Consider the following 23,653-nt stretch of genomic DNA (forward strand, 5'->3'; position numbering starts at 1 on the left):
GACAGGCTTGGGCTCACATAAGCACACGGAAATTTAATTGTATGCTTCCTATGTAATAAATGGATCACATGTCTCAGGCAGATAATATATAATGTTTTAAAATTATATTTTTGAGCCAGAGGCTATATTTATTTGAACAAAAGTTTCCTTCTGGTTATGGCCATTTTTAGACCTTGCTTGAAGATGCAGAGCGGTGCAGACATAAGATGCAGACTGCTTCCGCCCTGATTGGCGGCTTGGCAGGAGAAAAAGAAAGATGGACGGAGCAAAGTAAAGAGTTTGCTTCACAAACTAAGAGGCTTGTAGGTATGTAAATTTCTTTATTAATGAGATTATGTGTTGACTGTGATAGGGAGTTAGCACATTTAGGCTTTAATCAGAATGCAATCCAATGCTTGATTTCTTAAGATTCTTCTGTGTGTGTGTGTGTGTGTGTGTGTGTCTCTCCAGCTATTTCAGAAGGATGAATATTGGTTTGGCATCTATGCAGACCTTATTAGATGTGTTAATGACCTTTAAATCTCTTATTATCAGGTCTCTTTTAAATTCTCCTATGAGTGAAGGGTCATATTGATCAAGGTCACTTTGAATGGAGGCTCTGTCTTCTGAGGTTTTGTATCTTGTAAACTCAAAAGTCATTCTCTCACATTCAGTAAGAGTCAAAATAATGCAGTGCTTGATGCTAGCAGCTATTACTTGGTGGATCATGTAGATGCTTTTTACCAATGAACCAAACTACTGCTTATTCAAACAATGAACCAAACCAAGACACAGCAACATGTGGTTACAATTTGGTTTCTGGAATTTAGTTTAAAAGAATGGCTGTCTTCTTTTTGTTTTTTTCATTTTTAATATTCTGCACAATTGCAAAGCTGATCATAAAGTGTTTCAGTGATGTTTCGTCTTCCATTTTAGGGGATGTATTGTTGGCTACAGCTTTTCTATCTTATTCTGGTCCATTTAACCAAGAATTTCGCAATCTGCTGTTAAATGACTGGCGGAAGGAAATGAAAGCCCGGGAAATTCCGTTTGGAGACAATCTAAATCTCAATGAGATGTTGATCGATGCTCCTACTATTAGTGAATGGAACCTCCAAGGCCTGCCAAATGATGACCTGTCCATTCAGAATGGAATTATTGTCACAAAGGCGTCTCGCTATCCTTTGTTAGTAGATCCACAGACTCAAGGCAAGATCTGGATTAAAAATAAAGAAAGCCAGAATGAACTCCAGGTAATTTGTGTTTGAGTATATTTATGTTACTAGTCAAGTTTTATTGCCACAGATCAAGAATAAATATTTGATATTTAGAAATAATTTTAGGTGTTAATATTTAGATATTAATATTTAGAAATAACTTCTAAAAATTGCATTATTTGCATTTGTGTCGCTCTCTACTAATGCCATCTTTCAAAGCTTTCAGACTCTCTTCTGTTGGGGCCTAAGTCTCTCTTAGATGCACAGAGCAGGGCAGAGCTGTATCACACTGTGTAGCACTTTATAAGAGCACTTCATAATTATTCCATGATTATTTGTCACAAAAGTGGTAGTGCTGAGGAAAAGGCAGCGTTGCCACGCAGAACCTTTACTTGCTTCCCGGTAAAAGAGAATGACTGTATGTTAAGGAAAGGAATGGAAAGCTTTCTGTTCCATTTCACCAAGTCTCATTCCAAGTAAGGGTCTCTGAAAATTTCTGAATTTGTCTCCTGTGATAGAATGCTTACGCACCATTTACTATCCGTTATCTCTGTGCGTTGCATCATGATACTGTCTGTCAAGAGCAACGTTTTGATCTTGTTTCTAGATCACATCTCTAAATCACAAGTACTTCAGAAACCACCTGGAGGACAGTCTTTCCCTTGGAAGACCCTTGCTTATCGAAGATGTTGGGGAGGAACTAGATCCAGCCCTGGATAATGTTTTGGAGAGAAACTTCATTAAGACTGGGTCTACCTTTAAGGTAGGTTAAACCTGTTGATCACAATGTGCAGAACAATTACCATGAAGCTAGGTTAATGTGACATAGATGAAATTTTCTCAATAGGCAGCAGCTCAATTTTGGGTCAGTGGCAAGAGGCATTTGCTTTCCTCTTCTACACTTCCTTGGTTGGGATTAAAGTATTCCAGAGTAGTTCTTTGAGGAATATATACCTCACTTGTGTAATAAAGTCTGACTCCATTTTGATGTTTGACTGGACACTTTTCAAGCCCCATGATGCCCCTCTCCCCTTCCACCCCAAATCTGGGCAACTTGATAAGAAAACCTGGATGCTCTCTCCTTTGGCACTGGTGGGAAATTCAAACCATGCAACTCCCGTACATGCCCATGTGTGGGAACCCTCCTCTCAGCCCCATCCTCTAACCGCCATAAAACCCTAAAACAGCCGCCCCTTCCTACTTTTTGGATCTTCTTGGGAGCCTACCCTAATCTCTTCAGAAAATCTCATTATGTGAGTAATCAACCTTTTTATACCCTTTTGGTGCACATGTGACATCGTCAGTCTCGACTTCTGAACCAAATTTTGGGTGCGGAATCCATCTCACTTCTCTAGTATGATCACAACAATTTTGGTGATAAATTATGTATTTATTGCTCAGTATATATTGAACTAACTTCCCTCCTTCCTTTGTCCTAGTGTCTTGAGGCCCTGTGAATGCCTAATGACCATTTCTTTTTTAGTATACAGATTATCTCCAGGTACATAATTATTTAAAGCAACACTTGATCCTATACAGAAAGGACACAGTAAGGTGTATCTCTGTTTTAATACTTTTAACTTACTTGTTTATAAAAAAGGTGAAGGTTGGTGACAAGGAAGTAGATGTGATGGATGGCTTCAGACTCTACATTACCACCAAACTGCCCAATCCAGCCTACACCCCTGAAATAAGTGCTCGAACCTCCATCATTGACTTCACTGTCACCATGAAAGGTCTAGAAGACCAGTTACTGGGGAGAGTCATTCTCACAGAGAAGCAGGTAAGTGAAGTATGGCCACCTTCTTTTCTGTATTGTGTTGTGCTTCTTTCATTGACGAAAATAATATGATAAAAGTTGTAGTAGGATTGAGTTTTCCCCTTTTTATTTCTATGATTTTTACTGTTATAATTCCCAAGTGTTTTAAATAACTACTAACCAATTATCTACCCAATATGTTTCATCCGCATCTCATAAATCACATATATCACCAATTGATTTTATGTAGACTAATGGTGTAACTATGAGAATATCAGTCTCATTTTCAGCACCGTTATTCTGGTTTTATATTTCTTTATTTTTCTGAAGAGTTTGTTGGATTGTGAGTTATATTCACCTGTTGACTTGTAGCTTTCTAGTACATGTCTAGGTTTTTCTTTCATTCGATTCATTATTATGATTTTGGAATATAAAATTAAAACGTTGTACTCAGATGACAGATGACATGGTGAGTTCTTATTTCTTATCTAAGAGACCTCCGTGTATATTGTGAGAGGACAGAAGTTTGTGAGACCAGAGTTTCACTGGGCACCTTCTAGAGGCTGCTGCTTAATTATGCTCTATAAGCGTAACTCCATATCTGTTTTCTCTACTTCTATTTTATGGGATAACTTAATTCTCAAGGAAAAATGGCCAGTAATTGCCGAACAAACTTCCTTGTTCGGAGTTAGCATTTTCTCTAGGGAACATGTGAGTCTTAAGCAAAGAGATCTAGAGGATTTTAATAGGACTGCTTTGGTGAAACTGCATGAACTCTGAAAGTTATTATTGATTTTCTCCTGGGTTCGATAGCAATGAGGAGTTTAGTTTACTTTATGGCCCCCTTCTACACCGACCTAAAGATTTATTTAGGTTAAAAGTATTGGAAAAATCTTTGGAATCTCTGCCTCCCATTATTTTTACCTTTTCTGTATGTCATACCATGCTTGCTCTTCTGAGCCCGTCCATATGTTTATCTCTTTCTTCCTCTCTCCCTCCCCACTTCCTTTTTTTTACAGATCTTCTCTTTTTATTTTTTAAATGTATAGTACATAAATTATAGGGTCAGAGTTGGAAGTTGTGTTAAGGGCATTTAATCTGACTTTGTAAATTACATTGGTTATGACCCCGGTATGGCTGGAACTGATTGATGCTAGAATTCCTCCCACAGACTAGCTATCAAAGTAATAACAGCCTTCAAAATATGTACTTGTTTATTTTTGGAGTCTCAACAGAGGTGGGTGACTAATAACCATGTCATTAGTTCAGGAAGGACTGGGATTCCTGATCAACAGCGTGTCATGTTGAGCAGGGGAATCCCTGGGAGTCTTCGGGGCAGTATCCATTACCCGTAGCTCAGGCTCTGCTTTCACCTGTGGTGTTGGTTTCAGGGAGATAAGGGGCTCTGACGGCAGATTGAATAGTATCCTTGTCCTTGGTTTTTTTTCTGTTCAGGCGAGATGAATACAGTCTCCTTGGCAAAAGTAATTTGGCCTGATAGGTTTTGGTTGCAACAAAACAGAACAGCTCCAGCACTGAGCCATAATTATTACAGCAAAGGTTTAAGATGAAGCAAGGAGCACTTTGAGTTCCTTTGAAAAGACTTTGAACAACCTTGAAAAGCCAATATGGCTCCCAGGCCAGGCTTTTCCTTACTTCCTGGGAGAGCTGAGTGTCTTGAGAAATTATTCCTTGACTATTGTCTCATTATCAGAATCCATTCCAGGCTCACAGTAAATAATTCTTACAAAAACTGTGGCCAGAGTAATGTGACACTTATTCTCTTAGAATAATAGAGGGTCATCTTACCTTGAATCACATTATTATACAGTGTGTAACCTGTATTTTCTTTTCTCTGCAGCAAATTAATAATCACTAATTATTCCTTTGACTTCAGTGACAAAGGGGTCTCTCTGACTATGATTACTTCTTGGGTGATTATAAATATAAAATGTTATTGAACCACGCAGGGGAGGGCTTTGGAAACTAGGAAGATCCCACAGGTAGGAAGTTGATGTTGGAAAGCATCTAGGAATTTCCCTTAAATGTGGGGCTGAAACAAACGGTGAACCTCTTCAGTCAGGATGAGTTATGCTTTCACTGGTCTGTCGATTCTTCTTGTGAAAGGCGGCTTGGAACAGTAACTTATGATACAAGGGAAAGGCCATTCTTCTTTGATTCCATAAATTTACCAGCTCTCCAGTGTCCTGGGAATATGGGCAGTGAGGAGCCTTATTATCACATGGAATCTGCTCTCCTGACTGCTCAGCTGTACAGCCTGCCGGGACATCGGGTTTGTTTGCTTCAGAAACAAAGGGAAACTTCAGAACGTATGACTGCAAGGAAGGCAGATTTTTAACTGACTTTACACTTTTCTGTGTGCTTCAAGGCAGTCGTTGCAAATGCATGAGCTGTTCAAGTTTACATCAAGGCCGTGTTCAATTGTTGACATGCTGTGAGTAGGTTTAAACAGCTGGCTGTTGTCACCAGAAGGTGGTATATGGAAACCATTTTAAGCAGGCAGCAAACCAGTAGCCCTCCAGCAACTTTCCTTTAAAGAAACCCAATCTCTTAGGCTCACTCTCGCCTTGATCCTAGAGAACAAGACAGAAACTCAAAGAGAACTATGTACCTTTAGGAGAAAAATACTAATATTGATTAATAGCTTCTACTTATCTCACAATACAAGGCCTCAGGGGTCTTCATTGTTCAGAATTCCGGATGAGCAAATGGGTGTCTGATTTATTTCCTTTGGAGGTGGAAGGACCTGAGCTTCGTGGAACTGACATGGGAAGTAATGTAATAAAGACACTAAACAGACGTTGTTATTACCAGCTCACTGGTGGTGGAGAAAACATATGTCTGTTTCTGAGTTCTGTTGTGTAATCTTTCCATTTTAATTACCAGTGCAAGGTACAGAAGAGAGAGAATCTTTGGGAATGAAAGCCTGAGTGACACCTTAAAAATGAGAACTTGAAAGGCTGTCATCTCTTTCCTTTTCTGGATTTCAAAACTTTTATTACAGATGCAATTTATGTTCATAAAGAATTTTAGTTTTCATTTGCATCTTTCTTGAGCCACTTAATTTTTGATCATTTAATTAATAACTAGTATGTTTCATGAAATTGCACTGAATCACTGCTGTACTTTCTTACTCACTTTGGGGATACTGTTTACATTATCCCAAGTTATATAAAATTTTACATTGTAGCCTTAGTATATGGAATACATAGCACAAATGGTTACTGCTCCGTGTGTGTGTTTGCGTGTGTTTATGTTAAGAGATAATCCCTTTGGTGGGAAAAATGCTTATAGACAAAATTACTTTGATTAACTTTGTCCTTTCATATTAATTTGTAAAAGAACTATCTTCTTAGATATCGATGGAACTAAAGTCGTAGAAATATGTTTCAACAGAAATATGTTTAAATCAGTCATACAAAAGAAAATATGCTTAAAACCTTATCCCAAAGTAGGTTTTCCATTTTTATATCTTGAATGAAAAGCAAACAGCAATTGTCCTATTTTCTTTCAGAGAGAACTTTCTTTTTCTCATAACTATTGTTGTAGTGTTTGGCCACTGGTGTGCTATTTAATACACAATTTACTTTCATAACCCCAAATACTACTTTAAATTGTACTGTTTACTTTAGAGTATATTATTTCATCAGTTTCAAACTTTGGGGGAAATGTACTTCTTAGCCTTATTTTAATCCTTTGGGAATATAAGCGTCACTTTAATTGACAAATTTATTTAATTAGTGTTGTTAACAATGATATTAAATTGACCACAACCATCTCAATAATGTCCAGGCTTTGACTGACTACTTTTTAAATCAGTAATGAAATAATTTGCCCCTTATTGTGTATATTACTAATAACTGTGTTTATTTTATTAATAATGGTTTTCATAAGCAACACGGAGACATAATTTTAGTCCCAATCCCATAGTTCTGAAGTGGAGATGAGGCTGGAAATGTAGGTTGTAACAGGTTTTGCAAACTATGTTGAGAATTTTGGACCTTTCCAAATAGCTAAGGAAGATCCCCAGAATGACTAGGAGCAGAAAAAGGGGTGATGGCAGAGAAAAGGATCGGCAAGGAGACCAGTTACTGTTAGAGTAGTCCACTAAGGAATAATTAAAGCTTAAATTAGGGCAGCGACTATGTAATTGGAAAAAAAGGACAGAGGAAAAATTATTATTCAGGAAGACTCAGTAAGACTTGGTGCAGTTTTTAGATTTGTCTCATCCCCAGCAGGCATGAAAGCATGCATCCTTAGCATTGTAAGTACAAGATTAGAAAGTTCTCTTTTTCTTTTTAACCCTTTTCAGCTACTTTATTAAGCTTGTATGATGATATGTGAAATTCTAAAGTATGATTTATCTTGTCGTAACTTATAATTTTATTTTTCAAACTCGTTTCTAAATAAACATTATCACGCTTCTGACAGTCCATGCTGAAAATGAGTCAAAGGAGGGGATAGAAGGGAAGAGACATATTCTGAGCTGCTGTCATGATCCAGTGACTGTTTTAACTGCTTTCCTGGTGATTCCTCACAATCACTTTCTGAGCTTTTTTTGTGTCCATTTTGCAGATGAAGAAACTGAGGCTTATAGAGTTGTGTAACATGGCCAAGGTCTTGCAGCTTCTAAGTTCTGGGAGTTAGGATTCAAACACGTTTTCGTGACATCAAAACCTTCCCTCTTCCCTCTGCTTTACATTCCTCCCCTTACCTGTCTGCTGAATGAGGACTTTTGTAAGGCTCACCTTTTGGAACTCAGAAACAATAGTGTGTGAAATTTAGGAATATGGCAATAAAAAATATTTGAATTTTTTCCCTTTAATTTTATTATCACTTTATTTCCTAGTGTAACCATAGTGTGAATGCTTTTGTTATAACTGCTTATGGAGAGGAATTTTATAGGAGCCATTAAATGTCACTTGTTTGTACTAATTTCTACATTGTCTCAAATTTGAGATTCTTATGTAGTGAATAAATGAATTAAAATAACCACTAAGGAAGCTTTCAAATGTAACCAAATAACAGATGGAAGCAAAGATGAGAAGAGCAGGTTTTGCTTGAGTTGCTAAATCCCAAAGAATTCAGAATTAATGCAAATTCTGAGCTTTTGTTTAGCTTAAAGAGGGATTTTTTTCTTTTCTAGAATGTCCCCAGACCTGACTCACTTGTCTCAGAGCATGAGTTGGGACCCTGATAGGGTTCTACCCACCATAACTGTTCAACCAGTGGTGATTAACTAGTTGGAACATGCAGAAGAGGCCAGCGGTCTTTGCTCTTTGCCTTCATGCAATTTTGTTACCACAATCTTAACTTCATGGTTTTCAGTTACTGTGAGAATTTTCATGTCTATTTCTGGCACTAAGACATGACTAGATTTTCTAGTTCACTATGTGTTTCAGTTTATCAGTTTGAAATGGGTATAGCATTTAATCATTCACTCCGCAATATTAATTGAGAATCTACTATGTACCAGGCTTGTGCTAAGAATTGGCGAATGTATCAATGAACCAAAAAATCCTTGGAGCATAACTAATAAGTAAATTGTGTGTTATGTTAGAAAGTGGTAAATGCCATTAAAAAGAAAGACATAGAGTAGATTAAGAGGGAGAGCTAGGGAATCAGGTAGTGGGCTGTGATTTTAAACAGTATGGTCAAAGTGGGGTTCACTGAGAAGGTAACATTTAAGGAAGACTTGAAGGAGAGGAGGGAGTGGGTTATCTGAGAGAACAGGCTCGACAGAGCAACAGCCAGTGCAAAGGCCCTGAGGCAGGAGAGTACTTTATATGTTCAAGGCATTGTGTCTCAAAGCGTGGTGCCCGGAATAGGAGTAGCAATGTTGCACCAACTGGAAATATGTTAGAAGTACAAATTCCCAGGCCCTGCTCCAGACTACTGAAAGCCACTGATTTAGGGAAGACTGTGTGTGGCTAGAGCAAAATAAAGCAGGAGCCTCACAGGCCTTGGTAAGGGTCTTAGCTTTTACTCTGAGTGGGATGGTTAGTCTTTGGAGGGTTTGGAGAGAGGAGGTGTGTTTCAAAGCATCATTCTCACTGCTGGGTTGGGAATAGACTATGAGGAGTGAGAGTGGAGGCAGGGAGACCTGTTTGGATCCTATAATTTCAAGGAGAAGTTATCGTACCTTGGAGCAGGGTGTTGGATAAGCAGAAGTGGTGAGAAATGATTAGATTCTGAACCTGTTTCTGCAGTAGAGATGATAGGATTTGGTGATGAGTGGGATGTGGGGTTTGAGTAAAAGGAAGCTGTGAAGGAGGGCTCTGAAGTTTTGGCCTGAGCAGTTGGAAGAATGGGGTGACTGTTTGCTGGGATGGGGAAGGCCGGGGTGGGGCAAGTTTGCAGGGATCCGATCAGAAGTTCCATTTTGCTGCTGGTGCTGGTAGGAGACATCTCTTAGATGTTCGGGTGGAGACATTGGAAGGGTGTGTGATCTGGAGCTGATGAAGAGCTGAGATATGAGTGTGGGAGTTATCAGCGTATTGATAGTGTTTAAAACAAGATGTAATTTGTGGAGTAGTTATGGGGAGAAGTTTCTCATATTCAAAAAGAAAGTCCTAAAGTGAATAAATGTATTAAGCACTAAAGTGAAATAACTTGAGTAGCAATCAGCAATGGCAGTTTTGGCTACATGTGGCCTCTCCCTTCCCTTGATGTTTGTGTGAGTTCTGGATCAGAACAAAGGTAAGTCACCTAATTAATTATGTTATTAATGAGTAATCCCATTGTATTTTATATGATTTCTTATGATTCATCACTGCATAACTTTAGGTTTCTAGTTCTGTCAGTTGAGAGTAGAATCTATAAAACCTACTGCACCATATTCAGAATACTCAGTCAAATATTTATCTTTCTGAAGTGCTCTAGAAATTTGAGCTTGGTACCACCTGCCCAGGCGGCTGCACCAAGTCACAACCGGAACTACCAACAATGCTTTCCTGTGATTTTATGTTGAAGTCACCTGCATTGAACCCTAGTTTTCCCATTTTGTATTTATACCAAAATGTGCATTATTTTATTAATGTGGCTAAGCATGGATACCTTGTCAATGGACACTATATTTAGAAAGCTTTTCAAGTGAACTCGCTAATGCATATTTCTTTTCAAATTTTTAAATACTATTTACTCATTGTCCTTTCTTCTCAAAATCCTTTTTGTTTCTTTTTTTTAGCTTCAAAGTTAGAGTCTCTCCTAAAACAATTTGACTTTCATGCACAACTTGACTTGGTGCCAGGAGCATATCTGCCCTGTTGTCTACCAGCCTCTGGGCTTCACGCTTCCTCTGGCGTGTTCCGCGTCATAGCCGTTTCCTCCTTACCCACCTTCACCAGCCTCATCTTTTCTTTCCTTCTCTTCCACTGCCTCTGCCTCTCCAAACTACCAAGAGGAAGAAATAGCCGACAAGGACAGTAATCTTCCAGGGCCGTTCTCTCCCCAGCTATCTATACAGGTCCTTTTGGAAAGATACAGAACTTTACTTCTCTTGGAGTGAACAGCACCTTTTCAAGCTAAGATGATTTTTTAATTGGAGGGTACCTGCAGGAGCAGCACAGATGGCCTACCTAACTCTTTAGACAGTTGCTTTTCACAGAAGTGATACTTTTTCAACTAGCAAGTTGAAGATAATCTCATTCAAACAACAGGGCTCTTGTAAACAAGAAACTAAACAGAAGTAAGTGTATTTAATCCGAGACATATATATTGGTCTTCAAATGTATTTCAATATATTTTCGAATATTTTTCACCTTTGAAACAAGCTTAAATCACAAAAGTCACTTAAAATGATTTGACTTTAGGAAATAAATAGATGGTAAAGGGCATATTGGTAATATTTTTAGCCAATTTCATGTTGTTTGCCGCCAGTTCTTCTTTCCTCCATCAGTTCTCCTCCTCTTATTTTGATGTCCGTATTTCCTGCAGTCAAACATAATAAGTACAGCCCAGGAGCTTGCGAGCAGCCCTGTAGGTTCACTTTTTAAGGAGCGGTCAAACAATAGTTGTTAATTAAGGAAGACAATATATTTATGCAAATTAACAGGAACTGGAGAAAGAAAGAACTCATCTTATGGAAGACGTAACTGCAAACAAAAGAAGGATGAAGGAGCTAGAAGATAATTTGCTTTACCGCCTGACCAGTACCCAGGGGTCCTTGGTGGAAGATGAGAGTCTCATTGTTGTGCTGAGTAACACAAAAAAGACAGCCGAGGAGGTGACACAGAAGCTGGAAATTTCGGCCGAGACAGAAATTCAAATTAACTCAGCCCGGGAGGAATATAGACCTGGTGAGTTTGATAATGAAAGACAAATGTCACAGGAAAATGAAGGAAGGAAGAAAGAAAATGAGAGAAACTGAAGGAAGTAAGGACATTATGCAAATGACCGTGCGAGGTGGGGTGGCCACTTATGTTTCCTTTGGGAAATATTCAGTAACACTGAGAAGAAAAAATTTTATAATGGTGTAAATTTTATAGGTGCTTGTAGTTCCTTATAGTTGGCAAATCCTTTAAGGTTCTTATGAACTTATTTTTAAACTAGAAAGTAAGGAGGGAGAATTTTTAAAGAACACCTAAGTACAAATTAGTGAAAACTGAGGAATTACTGCAACATTTTAGGGCTGTGCACTAGTTGTTTGTCATTTGGTAATGGTGAACCAGTCTTTTATTTGTAGTCTTTGTGTTAGGAAGATGGTTCTCTGGTCTCACGGGACCTCTTCAGTCTTATCCACCGATTTGCAAATCAATGTTGTTCCTTGGTTACAAGAGGAACCTGCCGAAAGAATTCCATTTCCTTTAGTAATTTATCATTCCTCCTGGAAAAATAATCAAAACAATATCATCTACTGATGGAGAGTCAGGAACATCGTCTTTGCGATGCCTTGTTTTGCCAACTTGAGGCCCAGATTAGTCAGGGCTTCTTCACGGAGCTTAAGAATGAGATCCTTACAATGCCGACACAATTTGTTGGGTATGATAATCTTTGCTATCCCTTTGGTTATCTTTTCTACTTTTATTATAAAAAACAGTAAAATAATTTTTATGAGAGATTTAGAAATTCTAAAATGGAAAGTGACCCTTTGATAAACACACATAGCAGACTACTTACACAATGTTTGTAAGAATTAAATATATATACATGAGCATTTCTCTCGACTCCCATTGCTGGTCGATAGTCATTAAGAAGACATAAAAATAAAACTTGTTGTTTTCATTTAGCGTTTAGGCTGATATGTGCATGGGTCGTTTATTTTCCACCGTCATAGCACCCTGCAGCCTTGCTCTTTGTCTTCTAGTGGCTGCACGGGGCAGCATCCTCTACTTTCTCATCGCCGAGATGCGCTTGGTTAATGAGATGTATCAGACTTCGCTCCGTCAGTTTCTCGGCTTGTTTGACCTTTCCTTAGCCAGGTACGTCTGAACTCAGGAAGCTGAGCTGAATTCCATATCTGTGGGCTGGAATGATGACATTATGTTAACAAATTCCTTTCTCTTTGCTACTAAAAGTCTTTTTCTTTTGTAATCTAAGATTAGTGTAATTACCAGTGTGTTAACAAATCATTCTCATTTGTCATGTTATGCTCAGAGAAAGCTCTCCCAACTCTTCATTCGTTGATTGATTCCTTTGGTTTCTTGTGATTCTGTTAAACAAGAAAATCCCCAAGACATTGTTGTGAGTGATAATGCCCTGTGGGTGAAATTGATTTAGGCAACATTAGGATCCTGTTATGTTATTTCGTGTTGAGAGAATGCTTGTTATTTTAGATTTAGGAGGCTTACTCTTGATGTGTAAAAAATAAGAATTGGTCCTCCAAATTTACTTATTCTCCATTAACGATGTTGTTTTATGGACAATTGAAAAAGGCAGTGGGATAAGCCTGATGTAAATGTTCTCTCCTCCAGGTCTGTCAAGAGCCCAATTACAAGCAAGAGGATTGCTAATATCATTGAGCACATGACCTATGAGGTTTATAAATACACCGCCCGGGGGTTGTATGAGGAGCACAAATTCCTGTTCACCTTGCTTCTTACCCTGAAGATTGACATCCAGAGGAACCGAGTCAAGCATGAAGAGTTTCTCACTCTTATCAAAGGTCAATATAACAATAGAAAGTTTTGTACACAGGTGCAGATGTAGGAATTATTGTGAAGGTCCTCTGCAGTATTTTTTTTTCCTGGCTATAACAGTTTCCTTGCATTTCATTGAAGATTGCATTAACATGAGATATTTTATTTGTTCATTTATTGGATGGGTATTTATCGAGAACCTGCTGTGTGCTGGGACACAGAATAGCACTTGGGATACATAAAAAAACAATGAGTAAATTATGTAGTATGTGAGAAGCTAGTAATCACTATGGAAATAACAAAACAGAGTGAGGAAGGTGGGGAGTTACAGGTAGTGTGGAGTGGGGGAGGTGTAAGATTTTAAATGGGATATTTAATGGGATCTCTAAGGGGGTAGGCCTGCCTGAGAGATAGACAAGTGGGCAGGGGTCGCTGGTCCTGGGGGCATTTAGAGGAAGACTGTTGAAAGAAATGACATTGAACATAGCATCCAGGTCTGGTTGGAATACTTAAAGCGTGTTATAGTTTGGCATAATGATAACAAACATGGGATTTAGAGTCAGGAAGACTCTAAGTGAAAATATTGGCTTTGCCACTTTCTTGGTGAATAGTCTTGAGCAGGTTATTTAACCTTTTCAAACCTCAGTTTTCTCATCTATAAAACAAGGATAGTCAAATCTACGTAACAGGATTATTGAGAATTCACACAATTTATGTAAACCCTGGAACATAGAATATGCTCAGCAAATGATAAGCATTGTCATGTTATCTTTAGTATTTTAGTTTATTTCAATCAGTCTGAGGCTTGCGTAGGTTGGGCAGGCTTCTGTGGGCCTTTGGCGTTCAACAGCAATATAATGCTGCTTTATGAAACAGACTTTCAGAGGAAACTTTGGAACATAGTTAGGTTGTAAGATTGTCCTTTGCTAGTTATGTTGGTGAGAGCTACCCAATGACATGAACTCCCTCTGTAAGGAATTTAAAATCTCTTGTTCAAAAATGTTATTTAGATAGCCATAGTGTTTTGATACTGGTCTTTTAATTTACTCTAAGATGCAAACAGATCAGCCTAGACAACTTTCTAAGTCTGCCTTAGCTATGACACTTTGTGACTGTGTGGTATAATGTATACATCTTTCATTATAAGCACGTATCATTTTTACAAAGTATTATGGCAGAAATTTAAACCCACTTTTTCCCAAAGCAAGGGTTTGAGGAGTGAAGGGACTGGCATAATTCTCAATCATCTTGAGAATTTATTTTGAATTATTCCTATCCCAGCTGTTTATTCATCTGGAGTCCATCTAATCTGGTGCTATACTACCCAGGAATATGCCGACCACCATTACAATCATTGTTTGTGGCCCGTTGTATACCTTTAAGGCAGGCAAGATATTTGTGTCACAGTTACCCTCAACTAAACAATGAATGATGCTTTGGTTGCAGGGAACACCCTTTCCTTTCCATAAATAGCTTCTCCCTAAACCCCTGGTGAATACCTTATTCTTTTCAATTTGTTGGAAAATGGGCAGTCTCCATGGAAGTTGGTGTGACATTTTTCAACACAATGCCATTGTCCTTAGGTCTTTAACTGCTCCCTGGCATTAAAGCAATCTGTTTTGATTTTATGAGCTAATATTTTCATTGAAATGGCTTCAAGGCCACACTTACCTTGTTGGAAATATACTAAGATGGATTTGGCAAAAGATAGCAATTTAATGGGATCCATGGTGCCTGGATGAAGTAGAGATCGGCTCAATAAATAGCTTGAGTATTATTTGTTTATGATCTGCTCTGTTCAGAAAAGGATTTTAAAAGTAGCCCAGTGGGTTGGTTATATCCTTTTAAGAATTATGCTTACAGCATATTTTCCCTGAAACACTTTAATAGATGTTATTTATTAAACAACATATTTTATCCTATAGATGACTTGCTAACTCTTTATTTGACTTAAAATATGATTGTTCACACATTTAGGTTTTCTGAGATGGGCAAGAATAACATTTTTAAGGTGTCATTTATTTTATGGTGCTGTGAGAGTTATATGAGTTACGTGAACTTAGGTAAATCATCAGCAAAAAGATAGCAGTCAGTACCCAGTGGAGATGTTTGCTGTGGTTAGATTGACCAAATGTAAGTGATATAGCACAGGGCCCTTGGAGTGTGCTCAAAATGGATGTAAATAATATACTGATTTATAGAAGAGAACCCTTCAAGCATGTGTAGTGCTACTAACATTTCTAGATAAATTCTCTGCTTAAAATGAGCTTGTGCCAACATTGGGCAATTCTTAATATTGACAATAGGTGCTCATTCACTGACCTTCTGATGTGTTCTTGATCCTGTTCTGTGTGCTTTACACATATATTTTCTGTCATTCTATCATCATCACAATACCCAGGCTTAATTATTCCCATTTTACATATTTGGAAACAGAGGCTCAAACAGATAACCCAGACCTTGGCCAGGTGGAGCTAGGACAGAATCCAGCATCTTCTTGGCTCCAAACCTATATTACTGATTCTTAAATGTGTTTTTCTAAAATCATTTATTCCTTTACTAAATTTTAAAGTTTGTTCATCACTATGATTTATATTTCTGAGCTTAATAAATGTCAAGGTAGTAAAATTGAAATTAAAATAGTTTAAGCAAAAGTTTTTATAAATAGATGTTTTACAGTAAAGAAAGAAAAATCTGATAACTTTATGTGTTTAATTTGGAAGGTGGTGCCTCATTGGACCTTAAAGCTTGTCCTCCTAAGCCATCTAAATGGATCCTGGACATGACCTGGCTGAATTTGGTGGAACTCAGCAAACTTAGACAGTTTTCAGATATCCTTGATCAGGTAACTTGTGCTTTGAATAAACATAAGATAATGACTGTGAGCACCTTTCTGATTTATCACTAGCTACAATATTTGTGAAAGAGAGAGATTTCTTAATATTGTCACTCTTAAAATGGTGTTACCTGTGCTTGACCTTCCTCGCAGCTCGCTCACACTCTGATAAAGCATACTTCACCCATTGCACACCAGTCTTGCAGGAAGAAATTATCTGCGCAGAAAGTTTAACTAGGGCTATCCTGGGCCGTATGTCAGTATCACCAATTGGAGATCTACAAGTAGAAAAACTGATAGATTCAAGTAGATTAAATCTTTAGGTGTACTTAGGAATTGTTGCTTTTTTTCTAGAGATTAAATGAAAAGAAATATGAACAGCTTGCCCCTAAGCGCTAGCTATCCTTCCTTGCCTCTTGTCCCTCCATCTCATCTTCTTCCTCTCCTGCTCCTCCCATTCTCCTGCCTTAGCTAGGCATCTGGGTATGAATGCAAACACTTGGCCTCTTCTCTTTAGAAGTTATTTTTCTTGCATAATCAGTCAATGCCCATCAATTGTGTATATGTTGGGATCCTGGAAATTGGGTATAGAGAGTTGAATTGGGACAAGCCAGGAAATAGGTTCTTGAAAATTGGATGATCAGAGAGAAATCACATTGATAACGAGGTGGCTTTATTCAGCTACAAGTTGAAGGCTTCCTTTTGACCAGAAAGTGTCCTAAGGCTGGTTCTTGACTTTCCCGGTTTAAGTTGACCAGAAGCTTAAATTCTGCTATATTTTTATATTTTGGCTTACAACTGGTGATTGCCATGTAATTAGAGTACAAACCATTCTTTTGGGTTAAATAACTTTCATTTGGAAGATTTTAATGCACTCTGGTTTATTCCCCTTTTCCCAGACCATTATCTGTTATTGAAGTTGCTATCTCCTGGAGATTACATGTTATGCCTGCAATCCCTCCACATTATGTAGTCTTTCATGACTGAAGGAGGTTATTATTTTTTATTCTTACATGATACTTTCTAAATACAAACCTGAATGGTTTTTTCTTTGATTAGACCTCAAGAAATACTCTTGGGGCTTTAATCAAAGGGAATGTACCAGAGAACATAAGATTGTGTTTATCTGCAGACATTATTTGTTTGTTCTATGTTTTTGAGATGCTTGCCCATGTAATGCTCATCTCTCTTTGATTTTTTAAGTTCCAAAGGATAACGGACTGTGTTCTTTTCCTTTATCAACTGCCTAAAGGAAGCAAGTGTCTGATTATTCATTTGATGATGATATTAAATGTTATATTTCAAATTACTCTAGATTAATAGAGTATTGACCAAAAAACTTCATTCAATAATAAGAATGTATTAAATGTGTTTTTTTCTTCTAAGAGTGGTCCTGGGAAATGACGACATGTAAGTGAATGAGATTTGCTTCCTGATCATGCAAGGATTTCATGGAGAAAATCAGATTTCCTTAAAATAATAAAGATGAGTTTCCATTGACTTCTTTATTCTTTATAAATTTGTTTTTATACCACAAAGGTGTAGAAGAAATTAAACACCCCAGGACTCTCCCTAGTTTGAAAGCTAGCTATAGGCTAGTGTTGATACAGACTGACTTTAGAGCAAATCACAAGCAAATCAAGCAAGTTTGATTTTAAACTCTCAAACTTTTTGGCTATACTAGAATATAACTATACTGGAATATAACATTTAAAAAATGTCAAAGGACATCACTCACACATGTCTGGAATGGTCAGAAGGTTTGATGAAAAATATCTGTGAACTATTACTGAAATATTTTTCTGTGGTGTGAAATAGTTCTTACCCCCTGGTATTTCAGATATCAAGAAATGAGAAAATGTGGAAAATATGGTTTGATAAGGAAAACCCTGAGGAGGAACCTCTTCCAAATGCCTATGATAAATCTCTTGACTGCTTTAGACGTCTTCTCCTTATCAGATCCTGGTGTCCTGACAGAACCATTGCCCAGGTAAAAAGGTCATATCAAAAAGAATAGAAGAATATTTTAAAGGAGAATTTCCTTTTAAATTTAAAGAAATATTTAAAATGTTAATCCCAATGAGAATTTTCTTGTAGGCTTCTATGTAATTTTCTAGCAAGGCAAATGTGAAAAATGAAAAAGTAAATAAAAAGTAAACGTACCGAGGTATATGCATTTGCGCTAAGTGATTTAATAATCACTTGGTCTAAATGGTGCGATAAGAATGAGTGAGAAAACCATGTTTTTAAGGTGGGTGTATAAGTATAACATAAAAGTAATGTATTGTTCTTCCATATCATTTTTATATTAACTCAAAAATGATATGGCTGCTCCATTTTGCTAGTAATAAAATAATGTTTCTTTAATAGGAAGGATGTGAAGGTACTATGGAGGAGACATAGACTAGAGGGAAGTGTAGCATTCCCAAACCCGTAGTCATTTCCCCAGAACATGTCACAACCCTCGGTGCAAGAAAGTAGGTTGGCCTAAAATTTTACCTGTGGTTGAAATGTAAATCCTGCCTCCAGAAGATCCATCTTTTCATAGACTTTTAATCTGCTGGTCTACCATCATGGAAATTTACCCACTAAAAAGATTTGTTGAGTCTTGCCTTCACGATTAAAAATTTAACTTTAATATTCAGCATAGGTTGATTCCTTAAGGGCTTCTTCACATAAACCATGGAGTAGCAATAGGCTGGGTTTGTAATAGAATGTAGGAAGTTTTTCCTGTCACTCTCCAGAGGGAGCATTAAAAACGTATGGAGTAACTACCTCCAAGTCCACTTAGGTACTGTGAAATCATGAAAACAACTAGCTTCAATGATTTACTGAGAAAAGAAAAATGAGTTTGGCAACTCAGGGCACTGAGATCACCCTTCCTTCAGTTTTTCTTCTCAACTTTATTACTTTTATTCTACCCAAATGAGTTGTCAAACAATTGCCTTATTTAAGGGCAGTATAGAAGGGTCACGTAGTTGCTTTCCCTTTTTTAGTTTCTTTCTTTCTCTCTCTCTCTCTCTTTCTCCTCTTTGCTTGCTTGCTTGCTTCCTTCCTTCCTTCCTTCCCTCCTTCCTCCCTCCCTCCCTCCCTACCTTCCTTTCTCCCTCCCTTCCATCCTCCCTCCCTCCTTCCCTCCCTTTTCCACTTTTTTAACCCGTAACACTTCCTTTGGTTCAATGCTGAAATTTAAGTCTCCCCCACTCCTTTGTTACTTTGTCATCTGCATCCTGCCTTCTGTCATCCATAGACTGATGACAGCCATGGCTTCCTAAGTGGGCTGCTGTAGTCCATTCTTGCCCACTCTAGTCCATCCTTCATATTCTAAAAGGAATGGAAATATGATTATTCCATTCCTTTAATGGCTTAATATGACCCTTTTGATAACACCCAAGTCTTAAACAAGATCTGGAAGACTCCTCTGGAAAAATGTTCTCTCCTCTGAAGTTGTTATTCTCGCATTAGATTCCTTTTGATTCCTGGTGATTTTCAACCAGATACTTTCTTGGAAGCATATTAGGAGGTCTGCAGTGCTGATGCATTCAATTCCCATTCCCCATAAGCAGCATCAGGCTTGTTCTCAGCATTTTCGCTGAGCATGACTACCCACATCAGGGGACGTTCAACTGCAAGAATGACACACTGTCAGAGGGCATCTCATGCTACATACACATTCGTGTCTCAAAAATACTCAACAAAGAGAGGTCAGAACAGGTAAAGAGGTTTATTTGTTCAGTTTTTTCCCCCTGACTCAAAGATTGAGTCTGTGTCATTGGGACCAGATATTGGGACAAAAATGTTCTTCAGGGTTGTGTGAAGAGTAACCTGTGAAAATGTGGTACTCTATTTCCATTCATGCGAATGAGGTGTTAGCTTTCTTTATAGATCAGCAGGCTGTGCAGAAGCCTGGCTGGCCCACACTGGGATCTTACATGGGTTATACTGGATGTCTTTCTGTCCCCAATTGGTGACTTGCTCTTTTCTACTTCAAGGTCTTGCGTATGTGCTCTCTGCATGAAATGCTCACCACTCTGACTCTCCTAGCTGTCCTCTTTGTCTAGATAAATCCCACTCATCATCCCAGCATCACCTTAAATGCTCCTTTCATGAGGGAGCCTTCTCTGATATATTCCTGCAAGAATAATCTGTGTGGGGTTTCATATCACCCTGTAGGCTGTAAAGTCCTAAAACTAGTTTATTTGCTGTTACTTGCTCAGTGCAGGGTGTTGGATTGGAGTTTAAGTTTTATAAAACGGAGAAATGCACTCTTTGTAGCACATACTTTTTCTAGCACACACATGCTTTTTTTCCATGCTCACTACATTGCAGGCTTATTTGGAACGGTTGAGTATCCTCACATAATATGTATTTGTGCCGCAGACTCATTACAACACTTAAACTTGGACACAGTTTAAACCAATGGCTGTTACCCTATTATAAAATGTCTTTTTCCCAGGAACAAGAATTTTATCCCCAGAAAGGATCTTCAGTCATAATTTCCATTAATTGCAAAATAGACTTCCCCATAGTCTATTACAGGGATTGGCAAACTAGGGCTCACTAATAAAATTTCGTCTACTGCATGTATATGTTCAGCTGGTGAGCTAAGAATGGTTTTCACATTTTTAAATTCCTGAAAAAAATCACAAGAAGAATAATATTTTGTGATATTTGAAAATTATATAACATTGAAATTTCAGTGACTATAAAGTTTTATTGGAACATAGCTATGCTCATTTGTTTATGGACTATCTATGGCTGCTTTTGTGCCGCAATGGTAGAGTTCAGTTGTTGCAACAGAGATTGTGTGGCCAGTAAAGCCTACAATATTTACCGTCTGGCCCCTGATGTATGCAACAGAGCATGTTAGCTCATAACGTGGATGGTGATGTCCATGTTGGGTCAATGCTGAGTTCTATGGCAATATTGGCCACTTTGAACTCCTCACTCTCCCAGAGTGGAAAGCACCTGGATCTCGATGAGGTACATTATAGAGATGCTGCAGTGCTGGCGAGTACCCGTGGCTGAGAATGAAACTTGTAGAATGCCTAAGCATCCAGCCTTTGAAGTCCTTCCTGATCACAAAGCACACTGCCTCAGTGACTGTGACTGAATGCATACCTAGAGAAGACTTTTAGAGAAGCCAAAGAACATGTCAGAGGCCTGCAGAAAAAATGTGCAGGCATTTATACTTAGGTTAGAGAATTTGATACTGGATGTGGCCAATCTAGAAGAAATATTGAGATACAAAAATAAATGGCATCCTGTGCTCCAAATTCAACTGGACTGAAGTCCACCTCATCAGAACTTCTCCCAAGCAATGAAGCTAGTAAAGAAGTGAGGAATGGGCGATCATCTCCGTGAGTGGGGGGCCCATGCACCAGAGGGTTCTTTCATTGCCACTGGCCAAACACTGCCAGCCGGGGCCCCAACTGCCGCTTCTTGGACCTTTGGGAGGCCGGGTGGGGTGCCTTTCCCCAAAGTCATCTAGAGATAATTGCCAAGGCAGGAAAACCTGTACACTTTACCAAATTGGCATGCCTCTTAATCTGCCATTGATGTGGTGGCCTGAACATTATGGGGAGGGATTATGACTTGAAAGAAGGAGAAGGGACCCCATAGCAAAATGGCCCAGCCCTTTCCGAATTAGCTACTATGAGTTTAGGGAATGGGAATGCACATCTTTATCTTTGCATTCTTATGGGGAAGATGGGTATTTCATGGCAGACTACTTTGAAAAGAGATCCTTTACCCCGTGATGTGGATGATAAAGATTGTTTGGGGAGTGTCCACAAACCAGAAGGAATCAGGAGAAACACTCTGGGCATTCAACAGTCTAGACAGCTGGCACCCATTTTGCCTCTTACCAAGATTCGAGAGGAGATAGAGAGGTAAGCTGGAAGATTCGCTTATGTAGCCACTACCCTCCCACTCTAACCTGCAAAGATGGTAAACATGAGCAGGGGACATCATCCTAATTTGTAATATCAGAGACCTGGGGTACGGCAATAACTTCGAGGATATATAGAGTGTAGCTAGATACTTAAAGTGGAGGCAGAGCCTATATTACTGACTGAAATCAAACTCTGGATGTTTTTAAGTCAAAGACAACAGTTTAACCATCTCCACCTCCTCTTTGGTCCAGGTCTATCTGAAGCTTCTCTGATTTAAGGGAAGTCCTGCCTACAGCTGTTTTGTGTTTCTCTAGGAATGGGAGTGGGGAGGCTCGCTTACCCAGCCCTTGGAAAGATTATGGGTCATGTTGCACCCACAGCTGGACTCTGCTTATTATGCGAGAATGATTCTTCTGGGGAATCCCACTGAGGAGAGAAACTTGGGTTTTACCCCCTTGGGGTGGAGAAGATATCAGAATAGGAAGAAAAAAAATTTTTTGAGGGAATCCAATTATTTACCAGGGGGAGAATTTATACCAAGGGTCATACTCACAATAGTATTTGTTGAAAAATAAATAATAATTCTTTACCTTGTTTGAAAAAAGGACTATGTTGTTATTAGAAATATTTTTATATAGTTGATAATGTACTTGACAAAGTCTGTGATATTGTGAGCATGGATTTAAGTAAAAAAAGAAAAAATCAACAGTAAAGGGGATAAACCAAAAACGGAAAGGGATGGTGACAATGATTAGGAGAAAACTTATGGATTAAATCTTTAAAAAATTCATTCTTTAATTCAATAAGTATCCAATAAATTTCATTCAGTAAGTGGTCATTCAGTAATTATTTATTTGATAAGTACCCATTAAATTCCAGACATTGTGCTGCTTACTTGATGATTCGAATGCATACATTTCCCTCAAAGCATTCTAAATAATAGAATTGCCTAATGTTTTTATTTTTTATGTCCAACAGGAAGCAGCCATTGTGTTGTTATAGATCCCAGATGAGGAGTCAGCCAACTTGGCTTCTGGTTCTAACTGTATGATTGTGAGTTTGGCAAGTCACACTGCCTCCCCATCTACAGAATGGGGATTCAAACAGACAAGAATTCTCAGCTCTATTTCACTGGCAGGGTTACTGTGGACATCATTGAGATAATCTGCAAAATTGAATTTTGGAAAGCACACTGCGTTATACCCATGAAGGAGTTGGAACTAGTTTTGGTGACGCATGTACTGTTTTTGGCAGGCCCGCAAGTACATCACGGACTCTATGGGAGCGAACTATGCAGAAGGGGTCATCCTGGACTTGGAAAAGACGTGGGAGGAATCTGATCCGAGGACGCCACTCATCTGTCTCCTGTCTATGGGCTCAGACCCCACGGATTCTATCATCGCCTTGGGGAAGAGATTAAAAATAGAAACCCGTTATGTGTCCATGGGCCAGGGCCAGGAAGTGCATGCTCGCAAGCTCTTACAGCAGACCATGGCAAATGTGAGGCCAAATGTCCACTTTTGTGTTGTGCTGTTGTTTTTACGGGTTATGGAATAGCAATGCAGGAAAGAGCTTATGAATCATTAAGAGTTTAAATTTACATACTGCATGCTGTTTACTAAATAGAGAAAAGTATGATGTCTTCTAGAAAATTTTCGTGGAAAAACAGATACAATTTAAAACTTTTTATGCTGAGCTTTGACCTATGGAAAACTTACCCAACCAGAACATCTTATTTCCCAACCAGTTCGCGTAATGCTAAACCCACTCCAGATCCCAAACCTCTGTGGGTTTCACAGCCCTGCCCCCAAATATTCCAGCCACTTTAGCTCTGCTCTTGGAGTCCCCAACACTCCAGAATCCACAATGCC

General features: G+C 38.5%; 1 protein-coding gene across 3 annotated transcripts in view; it reads left to right on the forward strand.

Annotated features, from left to right (window-relative positions):
- DNAH5 (dynein axonemal heavy chain 5) overlaps positions 1-23,653 on the forward strand; it is a 261,478-nt gene that overhangs the window by 212,405 nt on the left and 25,420 nt on the right. For 2 of the 3 annotated variants that reach the window (XM_058564331.1, XM_058564334.1), the window contains 10 exons: positions 171-306; positions 916-1,232; positions 1,804-1,959; positions 2,797-2,979; positions 11,030-11,273; positions 12,281-12,395; positions 12,888-13,078; positions 15,776-15,897; positions 17,729-17,878; positions 23,037-23,327. In XM_058564331.1, coding sequence (XP_058420314.1) covers positions 171-306; positions 916-1,232; positions 1,804-1,959; positions 2,797-2,979; positions 11,030-11,273; positions 12,281-12,395; positions 12,888-13,078; positions 15,776-15,897; positions 17,729-17,878; positions 23,037-23,327 — 1,905 coding nt within the window. The remainder of the gene's footprint in view (positions 1-170; positions 307-915; positions 1,233-1,803; positions 1,960-2,796; positions 2,980-11,029; positions 11,274-12,280; positions 12,396-12,887; positions 13,079-15,775; positions 15,898-17,728; positions 17,879-23,036; positions 23,328-23,653) is intronic. The other variant, XM_058564333.1, reaches the window with a different exon arrangement.

This window comes from Diceros bicornis, chromosome 20 (genome assembly GCF_020826845.1).
Source record: "Diceros bicornis minor isolate mBicDic1 chromosome 20, mDicBic1.mat.cur, whole genome shotgun sequence".
Taxonomy (NCBI): Eukaryota; Metazoa; Chordata; class Mammalia; order Perissodactyla; family Rhinocerotidae; genus Diceros; species Diceros bicornis.